General features: G+C 44.6%; 2 protein-coding genes across 6 annotated transcripts in view; one reads left to right on the top strand and one right to left on the bottom strand.

The window, feature by feature from the left end:
• Positions 1–18,749, top strand: part of kmt2cb (lysine (K)-specific methyltransferase 2Cb) — a 93,781-nt gene that overhangs the window by 38,491 nt on the left and 36,541 nt on the right. For 4 of the 5 annotated variants that reach the window (XM_085377322.1, XM_085377321.1, XM_085377319.1 and 1 more), the window contains 5 exons: positions 1,397–1,572; positions 1,755–2,107; positions 6,678–6,755; positions 6,949–7,664; positions 9,012–9,134. In XM_085377322.1, the coding sequence (XP_085233448.1) occupies positions 1,397–1,572; positions 1,755–2,107; positions 6,678–6,755; positions 6,949–7,664; positions 9,012–9,134 (1,446 nt within the window). The remainder of the gene's footprint in view (positions 1–1,396; positions 1,573–1,754; positions 2,108–6,677; positions 6,756–6,948; positions 7,665–9,011; positions 9,135–18,749) is intronic. The other variant, XM_085377320.1, reaches the window with a different exon arrangement.
• On the bottom strand, positions 12,138–14,207 carry LOC146613412 (uncharacterized). The gene has a single exon (XM_085377555.1). It carries the CDS (start codon positions 14,205–14,207, stop codon positions 12,138–12,140), a length of 2,070 nt encoding a protein of 689 aa, XP_085233681.1.

Genomic DNA, 18,749 nt, shown 5'->3' with positions numbered 1-18,749 from the left:
TATATATAGAGATATATAGAGATATAGAGATAGAGATATAGATGGATAGATATATCTTTTTTTTTTTTTTTTTAAATTATTCAATAAGCAAATGTAGCCCCAGCAGAGGGGTTCTTTCAGAGAGTAAAAATTTGAATGTTAATATGTCAGCAAAAATTCAATGTGCTGGTGTGTTGCATGTCAGTGGATAAAGTCAGTAGTGGTGTAATGATTATCTAGGAATACAATAATATTAATAATAGTCCTTCTTCATTTCCTGTTTTAAATGAACAGTGACACTCAAGTGACGTACTAGGGGAATCGAAACCAAGTGAGCTTTTTTTTAATCCCAAGACAACTCTGCTTACTGGTTCATATTGTTGGTGTGGAAACTCCCTTAAAAACACTGGCTGCTATTTATTTGCTCAAGTTAAACTGTGTTTCTGTCACTCACAAAGCTGTGCTCAACAAGCCATTCCACTGACTCTTGACGAGGACTGCAGCTTTAATCATAAGTTTCAAGTAATTTCTCCCCCTCATTCAAACTAAGCGCTACAGGGGTTACTCAGCGTGCAAGCTTGGTTGATTGGCGAACAGTAAAGGCAATGCTTGCGTTATCCTGTTTAAAGAAATATACACATTTTCCTGTTATTTTGGGCCATATGATAAATAGAAATGTCTATGCTTGAGTAAATTAAACCATTTACCAAAACTGTGTTGCCAAAAATGTCTTCTCTGCAGGAAAGGGTGTGTGTATGTGTGTGCAGGGGGAAAAGAAAGCTGGAAAATATAAAAGGTTGATTACATCTGATAATTGTCTGTTTAAAAAGAATCAGCCAGAAACGCTGCTCAGATGTCCTCCATGTTTTGATTATTGTAATCCAACTTGGATTCCAGCTCTTGGCCATTTGTAGCACTACTTGGCAGTATCCTGCAGTTTTGCGGCTGTAACCTGAATATTTTGGTGCCAAGATTTTAAAGTTTTGTGCTCTTAATCAAAAATAATAATAAAAAAATATAAATGCTTACTGATGAAATAATTCAAATGTGGATTATTAATAAAAGTGCCTTTTGAAAAGTTGTCCAAAGTATTTTCCTCGTCAGAAAATTGCCCAGTTTATCATTTTCATCAAACACTATTTTTGTTTATGTTTTTTCACAGTCCCCTGGTCTATCTTTAGATTTTACATTGTACAAATCTTTATATACTCACACTGAGATTTTTATATGTTTACACTGAACTCTGGGTATGTACAGATTTCATAAGATAAGATAAGATAACCTTTATTAGTCCCACACGTGGGAAATTTGTTTGTTTCATGCTTGGTTCCCACTCCATGGTTGAAATGTCTAATCAGTGTAGCAGAAGCACTGAATTCATACTACACTTATTTATTCATGTTCATTTTCTCCTCAGAACTGCAGAGTTTGCCTCCAATGTGGAACGCGAACCAGCGGCCAGTGGCACCACACCAGCCTGCTGTGTGAGAACTGTGTCCAAAATCAGGACCCTGCTCTGTGTTGTCCTATGTGTGCCTGCATTTTGGACCCTGAGCACCATAAAGATGTAGTATTCTGCCACACTTGTAAAAGGTAAGGGACTTGTGTTTAACTGTAATACCACACATGCAGTGCTCCTTTTTAATCCTTATTTACTATGGTGTACACTGCTGTTTAATGGTAACATGGTGAAACACTTGGATAGCATACTGATAGTTCAAATTTTAGGATTGCCCCATTAGACACTCTCTTAAATTCCTTTGCACTCCTTTCAGATGGCTACACCTGGAGTGTGAGCGTCAGAACTCAGGCCAAGCAGAAATCCACCCCAGAGAGGACTATGTTTGTTCCAACTGCAGGTCTCCTGCTGCAGAGCAGGCGCTACATCCAGAGGATATGGACACCGGCCCAGAGCTCAGCCCTCAGCCAGCCTCCATGCACACAAACTCTGAGACTGGCGTACAGCTGGCTCAAAAGCACACAGACCTAGAACTTGGCAATCAGCTGCCTCCTGAAATGCACAAAGACCCAAAACCGGAATTACTTGCTGTTCCATTGCACTCAGATCCAGAGCATCTACAGGCTACTGTCCAGGAGGAGAAGCTGGCCACATCAGACACGAAGCCTGGTAGGTCTTTGTTCCAGATTAGATTATACACAGATTACACTAAGATCCTTTCACCTTGTCTTTTGATATCTTGAAATCTTTTATTTTCATCTGTGCTCAAATTTATCCCTCATAAGAATCTAAGCTGTTTCTCACCTTGTTAATCATATCTTGTTATTGCAAGGACAAGGAAAGTTATTCTTTTGATTATATGAAATAGCAAACACTGAGGTTATATGATTAAGTATGAAAGACCATCTTTGTCTTTGTAGTTAAGGATTCATTGACTCAGCCTCTATCCACGCAGAAGCAGTTGAAAGTCTCGGCTATGAAACATCAATTTGTGCTGTAACATCAGTACTGATAAAGTTTTGAAAGTCACAGTTGTTGCAGATTAAAGTACTGAAGAGTTGTTTGGGCAAACACTAAAGAGAAGCACTCCCTCTTTTATTTGGAGGCCTTTATGAGGACTCCCAAATAAACAGATGGTGTCCTACCAGCAACAGATTAAAGCAACTCTATAGCCTTTGTAATTCTGTGTTTTGAAAATGTAAAGTACTTTGTTTCCCCATACTGTCTCTGGGGAAGATTATATGTAAGGTCTGTCACTATTAATGAAGAACTGATCATCTGCTTTACTTCAAGGAGCACCTATTTTTTTTCCAAATATTGCTAGCATGCATCAAAATTTAACATAAAACATTTCTACTTGAGACGGGCACCAAGTTGACAGATTTTGCTTGAGCTTTAAATAAACTTTGCAGGTAACAGCCTAACTTATCAACTTGGCAAAATTTGCTAGTGATTCTTCACTGGGGGGAAAAAACGTAGCCCATTTACCTTGTGGTTTTCAAAGCAGGTTATGATGTAATGATGCACAGCAAGCTGTCTCAGCCATGCTGGATTCAAAATATGGCCGTTGATTTAAGTTCCAAATATGAATGTTACATAGAAACCACTTAGAACATAGAAAGAAGTGCTTGTGTGTATGGGTGTGAAAGGGTGAATGAGGCAAGTTGTGCAAAGCGCTTTGAGTGCTCAGAGTAGAAAAGCATTATATATGAACCGTTCCATTTACCATTTGTGTTGTAGCTGTACCTCCGTAAGAACTTTCTGTGTTGTAACTGTAACTCTGTAAGAAGAAAATTTTCAACTGATTACATATTGTTTTCAAGTCAACACATTGGCGCCATGGTTAGCACTGTTACCTCACAACAAGCAGGTCCTGGTTTCAAGTCCACCGTCTTTGGAGTCTGGATTTTCTCTCCGTGTCTGCGTGGGTTCTCTACGGTTACTCTGGCTTCCTCCCACAGTCCAGAAGATGCAGTTATTGGGGTTAAGTTATATGGTGATCCTAAATTCCCCATATGTATGAATGTGTGTGTGAATGGTTGTCTCCCTATGACTGGTGATGTGTCCAGGGTGTACTCTGTCTCTTTCCTGTGGCAACTGGGACTGGTTCCAGCCCCTACACAACCAAGGATTAGATAAGTGGAATGGATGTTTTCAAGGCATAACCATCAAAGAGTTTTAGTACTGAACTTGAATTCAAACTTCTACTCAAGATTTGATGTGCACACCAGTTTTCTACGGATATCCCGAAGCTGAAGCATCATTCATGTAATAATAAAATTGAACTGCATCTGACTGTTCTTCCTGGTAGTTCCATTGTTTGTATTGCATTATGGTGCAAGCTTTATTGCCACTTTAAGTTGCACAGTGTTGGAATGCTTGCATGAAGCTCAGAGCTGCATCTCAATTCTGGTGCCTGTGAGATTTGCCAGCACTGGAGTGCAATATCAGTGAAATATATGGTTAGCTGGGGTTGCCAGTGGCAGCTCTGCTGCCCACTCTTGTCTAAGCAGCAGACTCCACTGATGAGAGAATGGATTGCAGTAGCATGATGGTGATATCGCTGATCCCCTGACTGCTAACCTGCCTTTGAGCTATATTGGCTCATTCATTCATTATTACTCACACAGCTTGGCCGCACTGCTCACCATATAAATGTTCTCTCATTTTACTTTTCCTGTAGCTATTCACTGTTTCATTACTAGGGATGGGTATTGATAAGATTTTAACGATTCCGATTCCATTTTCGATTCTGTTTAACGATTCGATTCCTTATCGATTCTCTTATCGATTCTCTTATCGATTCTTTTTTTTTTAAAAAGGAGAACACTAAAGTCGATTAGCTTAGAACTTTGTTTTATATCTTCTCTTTGAACAAGATAGAAATTTAGGAGTAACATGGCCTTACAAACCCAACAGTGAGATCTTAAGAGATCCACAGCCTACGGCTCTTCAATGGGGTGTCACAGGGTCCCCAGGAAAAAAAATGTATATGTAAAATAATAAAATTAATATTCTCCTGTAGCAATAACAAAGTTTAACATAAATTATTCTGTAGCAATTACACAAGAATATCCAGTAATGTCCTGCCTACAATTAAACACATTCACTTACCAAAGTGAAATCGGGGGCATCTGCTGTGGCAAATGGGTGCAAGCCTTTGACCACAAACTTAGACACTGCTGGGTGACATTCGTCTATCCTGGCCTGAAAGGAGACGCTACCGGTAGACTGCAGCGAGAACTGCCAGCATCTGAGCCAGCCAGACTCTGTCTCTCTCATCATGGTTATCTAAATGCAACGCACAGTAATAGCAGGTTTTGTAATAAGGTAAATCGCGCTAACATAATATGCAATGCTAATTGATTAGTTACCTGCAGTATTAACGGGAGAGGACGTGGAAACGCTACCGCTGCTGCTGGGTTGAGCTTCGCTAGTCCGGAGCGGATCAAAAACACGACATTCGTTGAAAGCAATCGCGTGTTTTTTGAGCAAATGCTTTTGCATATTCGTAGTGTTTCCTCCCTTTGATGAAATCTCTACTTTGCAAGTATTGCACGTTGCCCTGTTGTCATCCTTTCTCATAAAGTGTAACCAAACTTTTGAGCGTTTGCGCCGCTCAGGCGCTGTGTTTCCTACTGGGTAAAAGACGCTACTCAACGTGATGACGTCATTCGGGGCGACTGGAATCGATAAGGGAATCGTTTTTAAAAGTGGCAAACGATTCCAAGGAATTGAAACAGTGGGAACCGGTTCTCAACAAGAACCGGTTTTCGATACCCATCCCTATTCATTACTGGATTTACCTGGTGAGGCAGTGAGTTACTGGTTGTGGTTTTTAAAGACATGTGGAGTGAACTTGTTATATTGTGCATACATTTTTAATTGTTAACTTTTTAAAGTTAACAGTAAACACAAAACAGTATTATTCCTACCCTTCTCTTAACATGTCATACCCCTTTTACTTAAAATATAGTGTTTGGGGTTAAAGGCTCTGAACTGAACAGTTATAATTTTTCACTAGGTATTAATAGGACACTTTAAAAAAAGAACTAATCTGTACTTAATTTATGCTCTTTTTTTCCCCACTTTTTCCTTTTTTTAAAAAACATGTGATGATGACTATGCTGCCAGCTGCCCACTCGTGTAATGCAATTAAAGTCATTAACTGGAGCTGTTCATCACCTGCCAGGATTCACCACCCCTCAGGGTTTAACAACAGGCTTACAGTGACTTAACTGACAGATGCTGTTAGATCCATTCTGTGAATGCAGGCGAGGCCTGACTTTAGGCCTTCACTGCATTAATCAGAGCTGCATGTTTATCTAAACCGTCACCTTATTCACTGTAGGAGATATAGGAAGTAAGGTGTTAATATGAATGTGAATGCGTGTTCAGCTTGGTCAATAGCTGATGGCTGGAGATGGTTGGAGGCCCATCTCTCTAATTGACTCTCTGGCATCAGCACCGGATGAGCACCTGCAAGCTGCACAGTCATGAGCCCAGAGCACACAGACCCTGGGATGTTGGTTGTCATGGTTACTCCCTTCCCTGGCAGAGATGCGTAGCAGGTGCATGTGTGTGTCAGGATCAGTATGACATGGGAACTTGTGGATTGAAATGGTGGGCGCCTCCTTAAGACTAGGCTATCTGTACTGTCAGAGGGTGTCTGGCAGAATACTGGCTCGATGTTTGGATTCCTGATAGCCAGCAATGACTAGTTCTATTCATACCAGACTAGTCAAACGCATTGCTGTCTCTGCTATAAAACCAAATAGAAAGGGGGGTACACATTACAAAACCAAAGTGATGAGAGAAAACAGGAGAGACTATATTAATACCAAAATGAAGTCTGTGATACAAGCTTACCTCATGTGGTTTTTTGCACTGCGACCACTTGTTACCCAAAATCAACTCTTCTCACACACTTCTCACGGTGCTTTCACGAGTGAAAGAAAGTGATATTGGTGTCATTGTCTCAGGAAACTACATCATTGTTTAGTTCTGCTTGTTTTTACCAGCTGATTTGAGATGAGTGTTTTTAGAATTAATGGAAACATAATTTTTAGAGAACTGTCTTCTTGCTGGGTTTCCAAATCCATCTGTGCTTATGGGCTGCTTTCTTTATTCTTTAACCACTTTGAAGATATTGTGAACAAAGTTAGAGTCTTATTCTTGCTTTTAATGAAGTGATGTATATTTTATACCTAATCTTGTTAATATTGAATCTGTCTTTTAGACATCTCTGTGGGAGCAGACATAGTAGAGAGGCAGGTTACTGAACCTTCTGTCAAAATTCCAGCAGAAATTAAATCAGGTTTGTACAGGCCACTTATTTATTTACCACTTTACTCATATTGATTTGTATCTAATAGTTTTTATAAAGTTTTGGTTAACTACAATGCTTATGGTTTATTATCAAAGATAAAATAATGTGTCAAATTTTTTTAAGATGTACATTTTCTACCAAATCTAAATCTTTGTCATTAATAACCTAATTCCTTCTTCAGAAACAAAACCAGCAGTAAGAACCCAGCTTGCATCTACAGAGAGTCATGCGTCTTCAGTGACTCTGAGCCAGGAGTCTATTCCAGCGCAACACTCTACGGAGGGACTACAGACACAGGACACCACAATACAAATCAAACCAGCAAATACTGAGGCCTGCCCTGAAAAGGGCATGGTCAACCCCAGCACAAAGGATTTTAAGGCCATCATCTCAACCACCAAAGAACCAGGTACTGCATCAGTACCCTTCACGGACCAACCGATGGTAGTCGCACTACCCCAGCCTTCAAATATGGATGTAGTCAGGGGTTCTTTCCTGGAAACTAATCCAAAAGAACTCAACAGTGATAGGAGAGAGGGTATTTTTCACAGAAACCTGGCAGAGACTGTTAAGCCCTCCACTTCTACATCAGAAGAGATGGACACTACACCGGAAAAGCCAAGTATGCCATTTCCCAGTTTGTCTTTAGAGGAGAAACCCCTTAAAACAACTGTGGAAAGGCTAGCTGAAATGGTTTCTTCACCTTCCAACTCCTCCCCTCTGGCTCGAGGGACATCTCCCAGAGAACTAACTCAGACCCAGATTCTAACATCAATGAGTGACCACAGCAGTGTAATGCCCACCACCACTCTCATAGCATTCACCCCCAAAATTGGGATGGGAAAGCCAGCCATCACCAAGAGGAAGTTTTCTCCTGGGAGACCACGAGTGAAACAGGTAGGAACCTGAACATCATGTCACAGCGACTGTTGATTTTTCTGTCCCCGTCTGTCTGATTCTGTGATGTTCCCTGTCCCACTAATAAACCAGATCAGTGTAGGTGAACAACTGGTGCTTCTATCTTGTGCACTCCTAAATCTATGTGGGTTGGTGTCCTGTGGGTTTATGAAATTAGATTATGTTGGGTTGAAAGAGTTGAAGAAACTTGTGGGGTTGAGTATATGTTTTTCAATGAAATTTTAGGACAACACAGTGAATGGTGCTCTATCCACTCTTTGCACTCTCTTTACATGAATGTGCACCACAAGATTAGTCACAGTGTTTATGTAAATCTGAGTTGAGTGTGTTTTATTTTCTGTAGGAGATGCAATTTTAGCGCTAAATCACATTTTCCTGATGGCCCTCGCTATCTTCCACCTTTGGCATAGCAATCAGTCTCCCTGTTCATCCAATGTCCATGTTACAAACATCAGTCCTGTTGAGGATGAGCATTCATCAAATCACATATTGCAGTGATCATTGCCATTATCACATCCTATTTATATCATTATTACACCATCAGTGACAGTGAGTGACTTGTGGCTATATAAAAAAAAAAAAATTAATCTTATAATATTAGTGTTTAGAGTTTATAATGTAAACTGAAAGCTGACTGTCAGCAAAATAAATTACACTCATGACTGTAATACACTGTGAATGATGCCAGTGAGGACAGACTAACTCAGTTGGCACCGTTTCTTTCTACATATATCCCATTTCTAAAATCAACATATGAATCCAACTAATTTGTTACACAAGGCCAGGAGAAATCTCTTCCCAAAAAACTTGAATGCTGCTTTTCTATTTAGCATGTTTTTATCTGATACACTCGTCTACTGAGTTACTGACGCAGTGCCCCTGTTTTGTCAACATGCCAAACATACTCGGTTGTCATGGCAAGAGGTAACAGGGCCTCCTTTCCTGCTTTATGGTGCCTTGATACTCCTGGCAAATTCTGCTGCTTGAAAAGCAACTAACACAGTGATGCTCTCCAAAGATACTTCTTAAGTTCATGTGCATGAAAGGGTTCGCTTTAACAGAGAATGCAACCTAATAACTCATCCTCTTTCTAGTCTGGCATATCAGATGCTCTCTTGTACCTCTGCACAGTTTGGGTGTGTATTGAGTGATTCCCAAATGGCTACAGTAGGAGCTCACTACATTTCTCTAACATCTTTCTTTGTATGTTTTGTTTCTTTGCTGGCTTGGTTTTTAAGTTGCTGCATTTTTTTTCTTTTATTTTTGTCGCCCTCCTCCCTCCCTCTCTCCCTCTCTCACTTTCTCACCCACCCCTCCTTACCTTAGGGTGCATGGAGTCCCCATAGCAGTGTGAGCTCACCCTTGTCCTGGTCACCAGACCAGCCAGAGGGTTGGGACGTCCTAAAGACCAGGCAGTCCTCTGGCAGTCCCGGCTGGAGCATCAGAGTGGTAAATACCATGGCTCACCAGAGACGGCAGGGCAGCAGCTGCCCTCTGTTAGCCCTCTGTTTGCCAAAGTGACGCGCACTCCCTGAGTGTTCCTGAATGTCACTAATGTGTACTGAAGCCAACAACAACAATTACTGTAATCTTAAAGTGAGAGGGGTAGTCGCATACCAATGACTAAGCTAATGACGTTTTTAGGGTGAAAGTGAAATATTACTCTGTACAAACAAGATAATTTTGTGCTTTTACAGATTGGAGTTGCGTAATCAAGGGTATGGTATAGTGCTAAAAAGGATTTTATTTTTATTTATTTATGTAATTATTTTTTAACATGCCGCTATTCTGGTGTCAAGCCGAAATTCATGATGTGCAGTTCAAAAATCTCAAGCAGCCTCTTCATTTCTTTATATTTTGCCAGACTTTATTGTTTTTTGTTTTTTTTTAAGTGACCATGAACAATTTTTCATCAGCCTTTGTGATCTTCTTTTAAAGTTTTCTTTGGACATTCGCTGTTTTTTCACTTATTTTCAGTCTAGTGCTTGTACCTGACCATTTCCATATGTTTTTGTTTATTAAGCCACTTAACACTGACCTATGAATCATTCAGGTTTTTTAAAAAGGGACTGGTTCACGGGATGAACCAGTGTTGTTTGCCCACAGCAGATAATTTAGCTAAGAATAAATTTAAATTGTATCTTGAGTGTTAAATTGTATTTGTCAAAGATGACAGTTTTTCAGGCATATTTATGCACCAACAAAATTATTCATAAAGAGCTTTTAGCTAAAATCCTGGCATATCTCACATTGTATGCAGTGTGCCCTTAAAAACACATTTGAGGAAACTGGTTTGTGGCGAACAAAAGAAAAGTGACAAGGGTAAGGAAGTTTCTACAGTACATGAACAGTATGTGAAAGCCATATCCTTAAGACATTGGAGGGGGGGGGGAGAATCAGCAAACACCTGGCACAGTACCTGAAGAGATGCATCTCGTCCTTCAGTTGATCGATATGTTGTTCACTCAAGTCTCATCAGAAATGATCTCAGTCGAAGGATGGCTGTCAAACCATTCATAAGGAAGGGAAACTGGGAGAAGAGGTGGAGATAGTCCATGTTACATAAGAACTGACTGAACTGAAAGTCCTGTAACAGTCTGTAAGTGTAGTCTGTAAAGCTACAATAGGTCTGATGGGGTGATTAAAACCAAATTTTTTAATTTTTGGTTCAGATCATTGTCAGTATGATTGGAGGAGGTCAGGAGAGTCATTTTTTAGATGGCTATGGACACTCACTGTTTTACCAGTAAGTGTCCATAGTCATCTAAAAAACATGCAGACTCTGTTATGGCCATTTTCCTTGTTAAATGTAAAGAAACGGGAGTGGCTGAAGACTTTTGCACAGTACTGTAGCTCTCAGCACTGTATCCCCAATGATGTTTTTTTGATACTGCGAGAAGCGCTGTGTAGTACAGGGACCCATATTATCTTAGCTGAACATGTCAATTAATAACACACAGGATAAACAATGTGGCACACAACATTTTGTAAAACTTAAAATGTAATACAAATAACTTAAGGTTATGTATATAACCCCGGTTCTCTGAGTAGCATGAGTGAGTGTCTCACTATGGGAACGCCTCCTGCGTGACCTCATCAGAAGCTCAAATACCATTACGCCAGCCCTTACAGGCTGGCTAGGTGATGCCCATGTCAGGAGGGGCCAGTGCCTCCCTATATAATAGGCTGACATAGCGTCAGATGTCATTCAAAACAAGCCCACCTCTTCCTCGCTTCCATAGCAAGGAGGGCGGTCTGGTGAGACACTCACTCATGCTACTCAGAGAACCGGGGTTATATACATAACCTTAAGTTCTCTTTCATAGCATTCGTTTCGTGTCTCACTATGGGAGAAATACTGACTCCCGGATTGCCAGACATGCCTGTTAAGAAGACAACTGTCCCCAACAGCACTTCACAGGGGAGAGGCCCCCACCTGGGAAGAACCTGCACTGAGGACTGAATGTGCTAGGTTAGGTGCTGTCACATCTAACCTGTAAAACCTAGCAAATGTATGAGGCGAGGTCCAGCATGCAGCTGCACACACCTCCTGAATAGAAACTCCCCCAAAGAGAGCCCATGAGGTTGCCAGACCTCTAGTGGAATGCGCACGTAAGCCAGCAGGGGGCTGAAGGCCCCCGCTAGTATAGGCCAAGGCAATTGCTCCCACTATCCAATGGGAGAGGCGCTGTTTAGACACAGGCTTTCCCATATGTGGTTTAGCCCAGGACACGAACAGCTGGTCACTTTGTCTGACACTCTGGGTTCGGTCCATGTAAATGCGCAGGGCACGGACTGGACACAAGGTATGCAGCCGCTGTTGCTCCTCTGAGGAGAAAGGCGGTGGGCAAAAGGCCGGCAGTTCTATAGGGGAACATGCGCCGACAACCTTCGGGACAAAGGCAGGGTTGAGCCGCATACAGACCCTCGTATTATCCGAGGAGAACTGAATGCATGACTGATGCACTGAGAGAGCGTGGATCTCTCCCACACGTTTAGCAGAAGCTAAAGCAATTAAAAGAGCCGTCTTCAAGGACAGAAATTTCAACTCAACCTGTTCCAGGGGTTCAAATGGGCAACAGGAGAGCGCAGCCAATACTGTGGGAAGGTCCCACGATGGAGCCAACGGCCTAGACGTAGGCAATTTACGGCGTGCACCCTTCATGAAACGGCATATTAAGGGATGCTGGCCAACAGTCTTTCCCTCAAAACCAATATGGCAGGCTGAAATTGCTGCCAAATACACCTTGATGGTGGAGAAGGCTTTACCCTTATCAATCAGGGCCTGAAGAAATGACAGAATCACAGCCACCGAGCACTGAAAAGAGATGGCCTGTGATTCTAAGCACCAGCTTTCAAACACACGCCACTTGTGCTCATATAGCGTCCGAGTAGACGATGCTCTAGAACACTGAATAGTGTCGATAACACTATGAGGGAGCCCCACCGTGTTCAGGTTAAACCACTCACGGCCCAAGCCCATAGAGCTAGCCTCTCTGGGTGGGGGTGGAATATCTCCCCCTGTGCCTGAGACAGGAGGTCTCTGCGTAGTGGTAACGGCCAAGGAGGGCCGCACAGCTGCTGAAAAATCTCCACCAGCCAGTGTTTCCCTGGCCAGTGCGGGGCTATCAGGATCATATAGTGACTTCTCTCCCTCACTCTGGCCAGAGTTGGAGAAATGAGGGCCACTGGGGGAAAAGCATAGAGGAGGGTTCTCGGCCACTCGTGAGCTAGAGCATCCACCCCGAGTGGAGCTCTCTGATCGTGCAGCGAGTAAAACAGGGGACACTGAGCATTCTCCCTGGATGCATAAACGTCCACGGTCGCCTGACCGAATCGCAGCCAGATCTGCTTCACCACCTCCGGGTGAAGCTTCCAGTCCCCATACAGCGGGTTGCCCCTGGAGAGAAGATCTGCTCCAAAGTTCAAGATCCCTGGCACGTGAGTTGCTCTCAGTGACAGCAGGTGGGCACTGCTCCAGACTATCAGTCTGTGTGCCAGCGTGTGTAACTTGGGGGACCCCAGACCCCCCTGTCTGTTGATGTAGGCCACAACGGTGGAATTGTCCGACCTCACTAAAACATGATGACCTCTCAGCCAAGGGAGAAAGTGTTTTAGCGACAGGTGAACCGCCAGCAGTTCCAGACAGTTTATGTAGGCGGAGCGCATGTGAGGGCCCCATTCCCCATTCACTGTTCTGCCCTCGTGGGTGGCCCCCCAGCCGGAAAGAGAGGCATCTGTGGAAATCACCTTCCTGGCTGAAACTGCCCCCATGGCAACGCCCTGAGACAAGAAACCTGGCCTCTTCCACTCGCGGAGAGCGAGTGAACAGTCTGCAGAGACTCTCACGCGACGGTGGCCGTCTCGGTGAGGGTCCAGTCCCCGCGAGCCCACCCAGCGCTGAAAGCCTCTCATGTGCAGGCGTCCCAGTGTTATCGCCACTAGAGAAGAAGCCATCAGACCGAGCAGCCTCTGGCACTGTTTGAGGGTCACTGTGCTGCCTCTGCGAAACAGTGCAAGGGATGACTGTATGGCCGCCGTTCTCTCCGGGGACAGAAAAGCCCTCACCCGAAGGGAGTCTAGGCTGAGCCCTATGAAAGTAATGCATTGAGTTGGCGTCAATGTGCTCTTTTCCACGTTTATCTGGAAACCCAAACTCTCCAGATGGTGTATGAGAGCATTTGTGTGACAAGTCGCTCCCTGGCGGGTTGGGGCTGCCACCAGCCAATCGTCGATGTACGTGGCCACCCGAATGCCCTTTTTCCTGAGCGGGGCCACTGCTGCCTCGGTGCATTTCACAAACACCCTTGGGCTCAGTGAGAGACCAAAAGGCAGGACTACAAACTCGTATGCCATCCCCTGGAAAGCAAATCTCAGATACTTTCGGTGTGGGGGATATATGGGGATGTGGAAATAAGCATCCCTCAGGTCGATTGATGTGAACCAGTCGCCCGCTCGTACAAACCGTAGCAGCGAGGCGTGCGTCAACATCCTGAACTTGTATGTCCTCAAATGCCGGTTCAGGGCACGGAGATCCAGAATGGCTCTCATCCCCCTCCCCCTTTTCTTTGGCACAAGGAAATGCCTTGAATAAAATCCGCTGTGCATTTCCTCGGGAGGGACAACTCTTATAGCTCCTTTGTCTCTCAAGGTGGAAATTTCCTCCAGGAGAAAACTGGCAGACTCGCCCGGAGCACGAGAGTAAACAATTTCTTTGAATTGTGGTGGAGCGACACTGAATTGCAGCCTGTAGCCCTTTTTCAATGTCCTCAGCACCCATGCTGACTGAGTGCAGGTGGCCCAGCTCTTCATGTGGAGAGACAGAGCGCTCACTGGCCACTCCACCGAATATGGCGTTTTGGCGCCCCCTTGTGGTCGCAGCGCGAAACACACGCCATTTCGGCGTCCCGTCACCTCTGTCACAGGCGAGCGAGGTGACGGGCTCATCTGCATCATCACAGCCGTGGAAACGCGAGTCTCCACGGGCTGCGTTATGGCAGACGGTGCTCCGTTTTTCAGCATGTTTGATTTTCTCATGTGTTTTGCAACACTCGACAGCGCCCTCGGCAAATTGCCTGGATGCGCGTGTCGGGGCTTTTTTAATACAGAATGCATGAGAGAAGTGCTCGTGTGGAACATGTCCCGTTGAACTTGCTCTGGAACGGAGCTGGGAGGCGGCAGGGCGGCCCATGAAGGGGGGAAACTGGGTTCGCTCCCGCCTAGAGGAGAGGCTGTCAGGCCGGCCGCTTCTTCCTCCTCACGATCGCGGCAGCGGGGGGAGGAGGAGGGGCCGCTTGAGGTCTGGCCTGGGGAGACTGCTTCCGAGTCCATGGATTCTTAGTGGCCCCGGCAGCCTGGGGGGCTGCCTGCGTCTTAGGCACTTTGGGAATCCTGAAAGCGGGGACCGGGCGAGACGCTGCCTGCGCGAATGACTGGCGCGGCGCTGCTGGGGTGGCGTGCTGGGCCCTCCTCGGCAGGCAGAGTTTCAGAGCCTCATCATCTCTCTTTTTCTCCTCACATCTCTTCTGCATGGATGTAACAGCCGCACCGAAGAGACCGTGAGGGACGACAGGGGTGTCGAGGAGTCCCTCTTTTTCCTTAGTCGTCAGGTTGGTGAGCCCGAGCCAGCGTGCTCGCTCCTGAAGAACCATGAGGCCCATGGCTCTCCCAGTAGCCTGTATGGCTACCTTGTGGAGGCGGAGGACGTGGTCAGTTATAACGCAGATTTCATCCCACACTGTGGTATCTGTGTTAGCTGTCATGTCCTCTTCTAGCTCAGCTTGGTAAGCCATTAGCATAGAAGAGGCGTTGTGGGCTCTTACTGACAGAGCCGCTGCCTTGTAGCACTTATCTGTAAGGCTAGACAGGAAGCGGTCTGTTTTGGAGGGGAGAGATGGGGCCGATGAGGACAGAGACGTCTTCGGGTGAAGATGGCTCGCCACCAACGGCTCCACTTGTGGCATCCGGCGGAGGCCGATAGACTCCATCCCCTCACAATCCAGCAGGGAGCTCCCCTTGATGGGGTGTTTCTCGCTGTAAGGTTTTGCTTTCCACGTCACCGCTATCTCATCGAGTAGCTCAGGAAAAACAGGCAACACATGCTTCCCCGTCTTTTTTGCCTTCGGCAATTTCTTACCGTCAAAACGAGACTTTACAACCTCTGTTTGTATGGCGGGCCACGGGATGTTGAGCCTAGCGGCTGCGCGCTTGCACATGTCCTGCATGTCGAGATCCAGGGGAGACGGTGGTGTCGGTTTTTCAACCTCGCCGGTAGCCGAGGGCTTTGCAGCCCAGCTGATGCTAGCCAAGGAGGTGGAATCGTCCTCCTCATTAGCATCTCCTCCCCAGGTGACTTCAGCATCGCGGAAAAACACACGATCTCCGTGTGCCTCCAGCGACGGGAAAGCGGTCGCGATGGGCTGAGGGTCTGCCTCTGCCCAGCTCGGCCCTGGCGTTGCGGCCAAATCATCGGGCATCTCAGTTTCTCCTTGCGCCGCAGCAGCCTCACACAGCAAAGGGTCGCCGCCCGACAGGTTAGCCCGGCGAGCTAGCCTGCGGCGGAGTAGTTTGCGTGGGACAGCCGCGCAGTGGATACAGTCGTGTGCAGGTGTCAGGGCAGCCTGAGCGTGAGATAAGCCCAGGCATGCCGCACACACGGGGTGTGTATCCCAGGCAGAAATCTTCTTGCTGCAAGGACAAAGTTTTGCAACTTCGTTGGCCGTCGTAGCCATGGTTAGCTAGAGGGTTGCGCACGTTAGCGAGACTGACACTGAGTGCGGAGAATATTGCTATTCCTCGCTAGCGTGGGGTGAAAAGTGTTGCTACTTTTCTACAGGTATTGCTACCTAATGTGTAAAACCGCTAGTGTCGAAGGGTATTGCTACCTGATGGTGAAGCTAGGGGTACCTTTATTAGCAAAGTGTTGCTACTTCGCTTTCGGAAAGTATTGCTACTTCCCTGGGTGAAAGTATTGCTACTTGGCACCCGCACTAGCCACAGAACAGTATTGCTACTGCTTGTATGCTAGTGGACAACTGAAAGCTGGGAACAAAGCGCCCGGCGACCGAGTTGTTCACTCGAATCTGTGGACAGTTTAGCTTTAGCACCCAATAGCACAGTTGTCTACAGGCTTCTGTGAGAAGCGAGAAGAGGTTTTTGAATGACATCTGACGCTATGTCAGCCTATTATATAGGGAGGCACTGGCCCCTCCTGACATGGGCGTCACCTAGCCAGCCTGTAAGGGCTGGCGTAATGGTATTTGAGCTTCTGATGAGGTCACGCAGGAGGCGTTCCCATAGTGAGACACGAAACGAATGCTATGAAAGAGAACTCAACATTTTCTAAATGCTGGTACTGTTAGCAGACTATAATGCTATTTTGCTGGTTAATTTTGGAAGGGCTCAATTGCTGCAGTGAATTTAAGAACAGAAAATACATTTTACGATGAGAATACAGAAAAGGCCAACTAGAGGTGCACCGCAAGAATTTAAGGTCACAAAAGGAGCTGTGTCTACTGGTTTGTTTTCTCTGGTTACATTGCTTCTGTATTTCTTCTATAGTTTGCTTTCTGTGTTCTGAACCTTGTTCAGGTAGATACTCGCAACACAGCAAAAAGCCGTTAAGCAGGTGAAAGTGAAGGTAATGCATTACTCAAGGTTTTTTGTTTGCCAGCAGCGGCATAATCCTGAGTGAAGGAGGAAAAAACAAAAAAACAAATGCAGATGGATTCAAAGCTGAAGACAAACAACATTTGAAATGGATATGCATTTGCAGAATAAAGACAGTGGCTAAAACAGTTTAGAGTAATAACAACAATGCGTAACTGTTAAATCCTCTTATTTATGCTATTGTAATACAAATAGGTTGTATTTTTTGTTATTTTCAGTGTATTGTACCACTAAAGCTATTAATGACACATGTTTAATGTAACTGGAAAACTGGACATTCTTGTTGTAATTAATAGATCATGGGAGTACAGTCTTTGTAGCAATATGCGGTATTTAACAGGGCTCCACTTATGCCCCAGAGATAATTATAGTTTGATGGTTAGGCTTAGACATAAATGTCAGAATCAGAAATGCAGTAGGAGCGGACCTTTGCAGAATACAGGTGTGGAAAGTGTGTGTGTGTGTGTGTGTGTGTGTGTGTGTGTGTGTGTGTGTGTGTGTGTGTGTGTGTGTGTGTGAGAGAGAGAGAGAGAGAGAGAGAGAGAGAGAGGGGGAAACCTCAAAACAGTTAAAAAAAAAATGTTATAGGGCATTGGGCCCCATAACATAGCAAGGTTTGACACATTTAGCATGTTCTTTTTGTTTTAGTTTTTTTAATTATGTGACTGGAGGTATTATTTTACCGTTTTTGGAAAATCTACCTACATTTGGTTCTTGGTGTTAATTTCAGACCTTAAACAGAGCAATCTAGCAAGTGTTTGTTTTTGGTTTTTTCCTCTAAAAAATACTTGATGAACCCATCTGTTTATCAACATCAATCCAAAAGCTAACTTCAAACCATCAGGGCAACATACTGTAGGGCACAGTGCTTGGCAAAGAAGAAAAACCAGCCGCAGGGAGGAGTTTCAAAAGCTCCCACGTAGAGATTTTACCCAGTTGGGTCAGTAACGTATTTTACATTTATTCGCCAGTTTATTTAGGTGTTTTTTTCCACCCTCCAGAGCCATCGGCTGTCTTACTTACTTACTTACTTGTAGACAAACCTCTCGCTCTCATGTTGGTGTTTAGTTTCTGTTAACCAATTTCCACTGGCTCAATGACCAAGCTACTATTGTGGAGGACCTTGTATTGTAGCTTCTTCCCAAGGAAGCTGCTACAGCTAGTAGTGAAGGTCCTGTCTTGGCAATCCGGTGTAAGCTAAAGGGTGCTGCTATGCTGAGCTCACCAATGCTAGAGAGCAGAATAAGAGCTACCAATTGCACTGAGGATACATGTGCATTTATTGGCTAGGTGGTTAGACTTTCATTTTGCCATCTTTGTAAAGAATACCAAAGAAAACCTCGCAGGCTATCAATAAAAACAAGTCTCTTATGTTATGCCTAATGGCACTTTTATGCTCACCGCTTGCTCCCTTGACGTCACATCCGCCGACGCTTGCGGCCATTTTGGTGTCACTTTGGCTGGTTGTGCACCTCTCGATTTTTGTAACCTAAAGCATTCTGTTGCTGCCACCATGGCTGGGTTACAGGCACAAGTGTAGAATTGTATCAGTTTTTATCGCCATTTTAATCATATCAGTACGGAGGTTCACAGATTATACAAAGAGAGAAAGGGCAACAGTTTGAACGGTAAAGACTTGGTGGAAAACAACTTCAGCTATAGCCACAAAGCTAAAGCTAGTCAAGATGGATTCTTTTGTGATTGTGATCATGGTCTCATGAGAATCCAGGTGCATTGCACCTGCCTTGTTGCACAGTAGCTGTAAGTGTTACATTTAACCAAACGGGAGCTGTGGGCAGGGCATTGAGACCACAAAGCGGTCACTACAGATACATCAAAGTTACATGAGAGCCAAAGTAACACATTTTTAGATCAAGATAATAAAATAAAATGGTA

This window comes from Diplotaxodon limnothrissa, linkage group LG18 (genome assembly GCF_057381915.1).
Source record: "Diplotaxodon limnothrissa isolate DT_005_m linkage group LG18, D_limnothrissa_male_GT1.1, whole genome shotgun sequence".
NCBI classification, from domain to species: Eukaryota; Metazoa; Chordata; class Actinopteri; order Cichliformes; family Cichlidae; genus Diplotaxodon; species Diplotaxodon limnothrissa.
The sequence above is the reverse complement of the archived record's forward strand: the minus strand, read 5'-3'. Positions and strand labels throughout refer to the sequence as shown.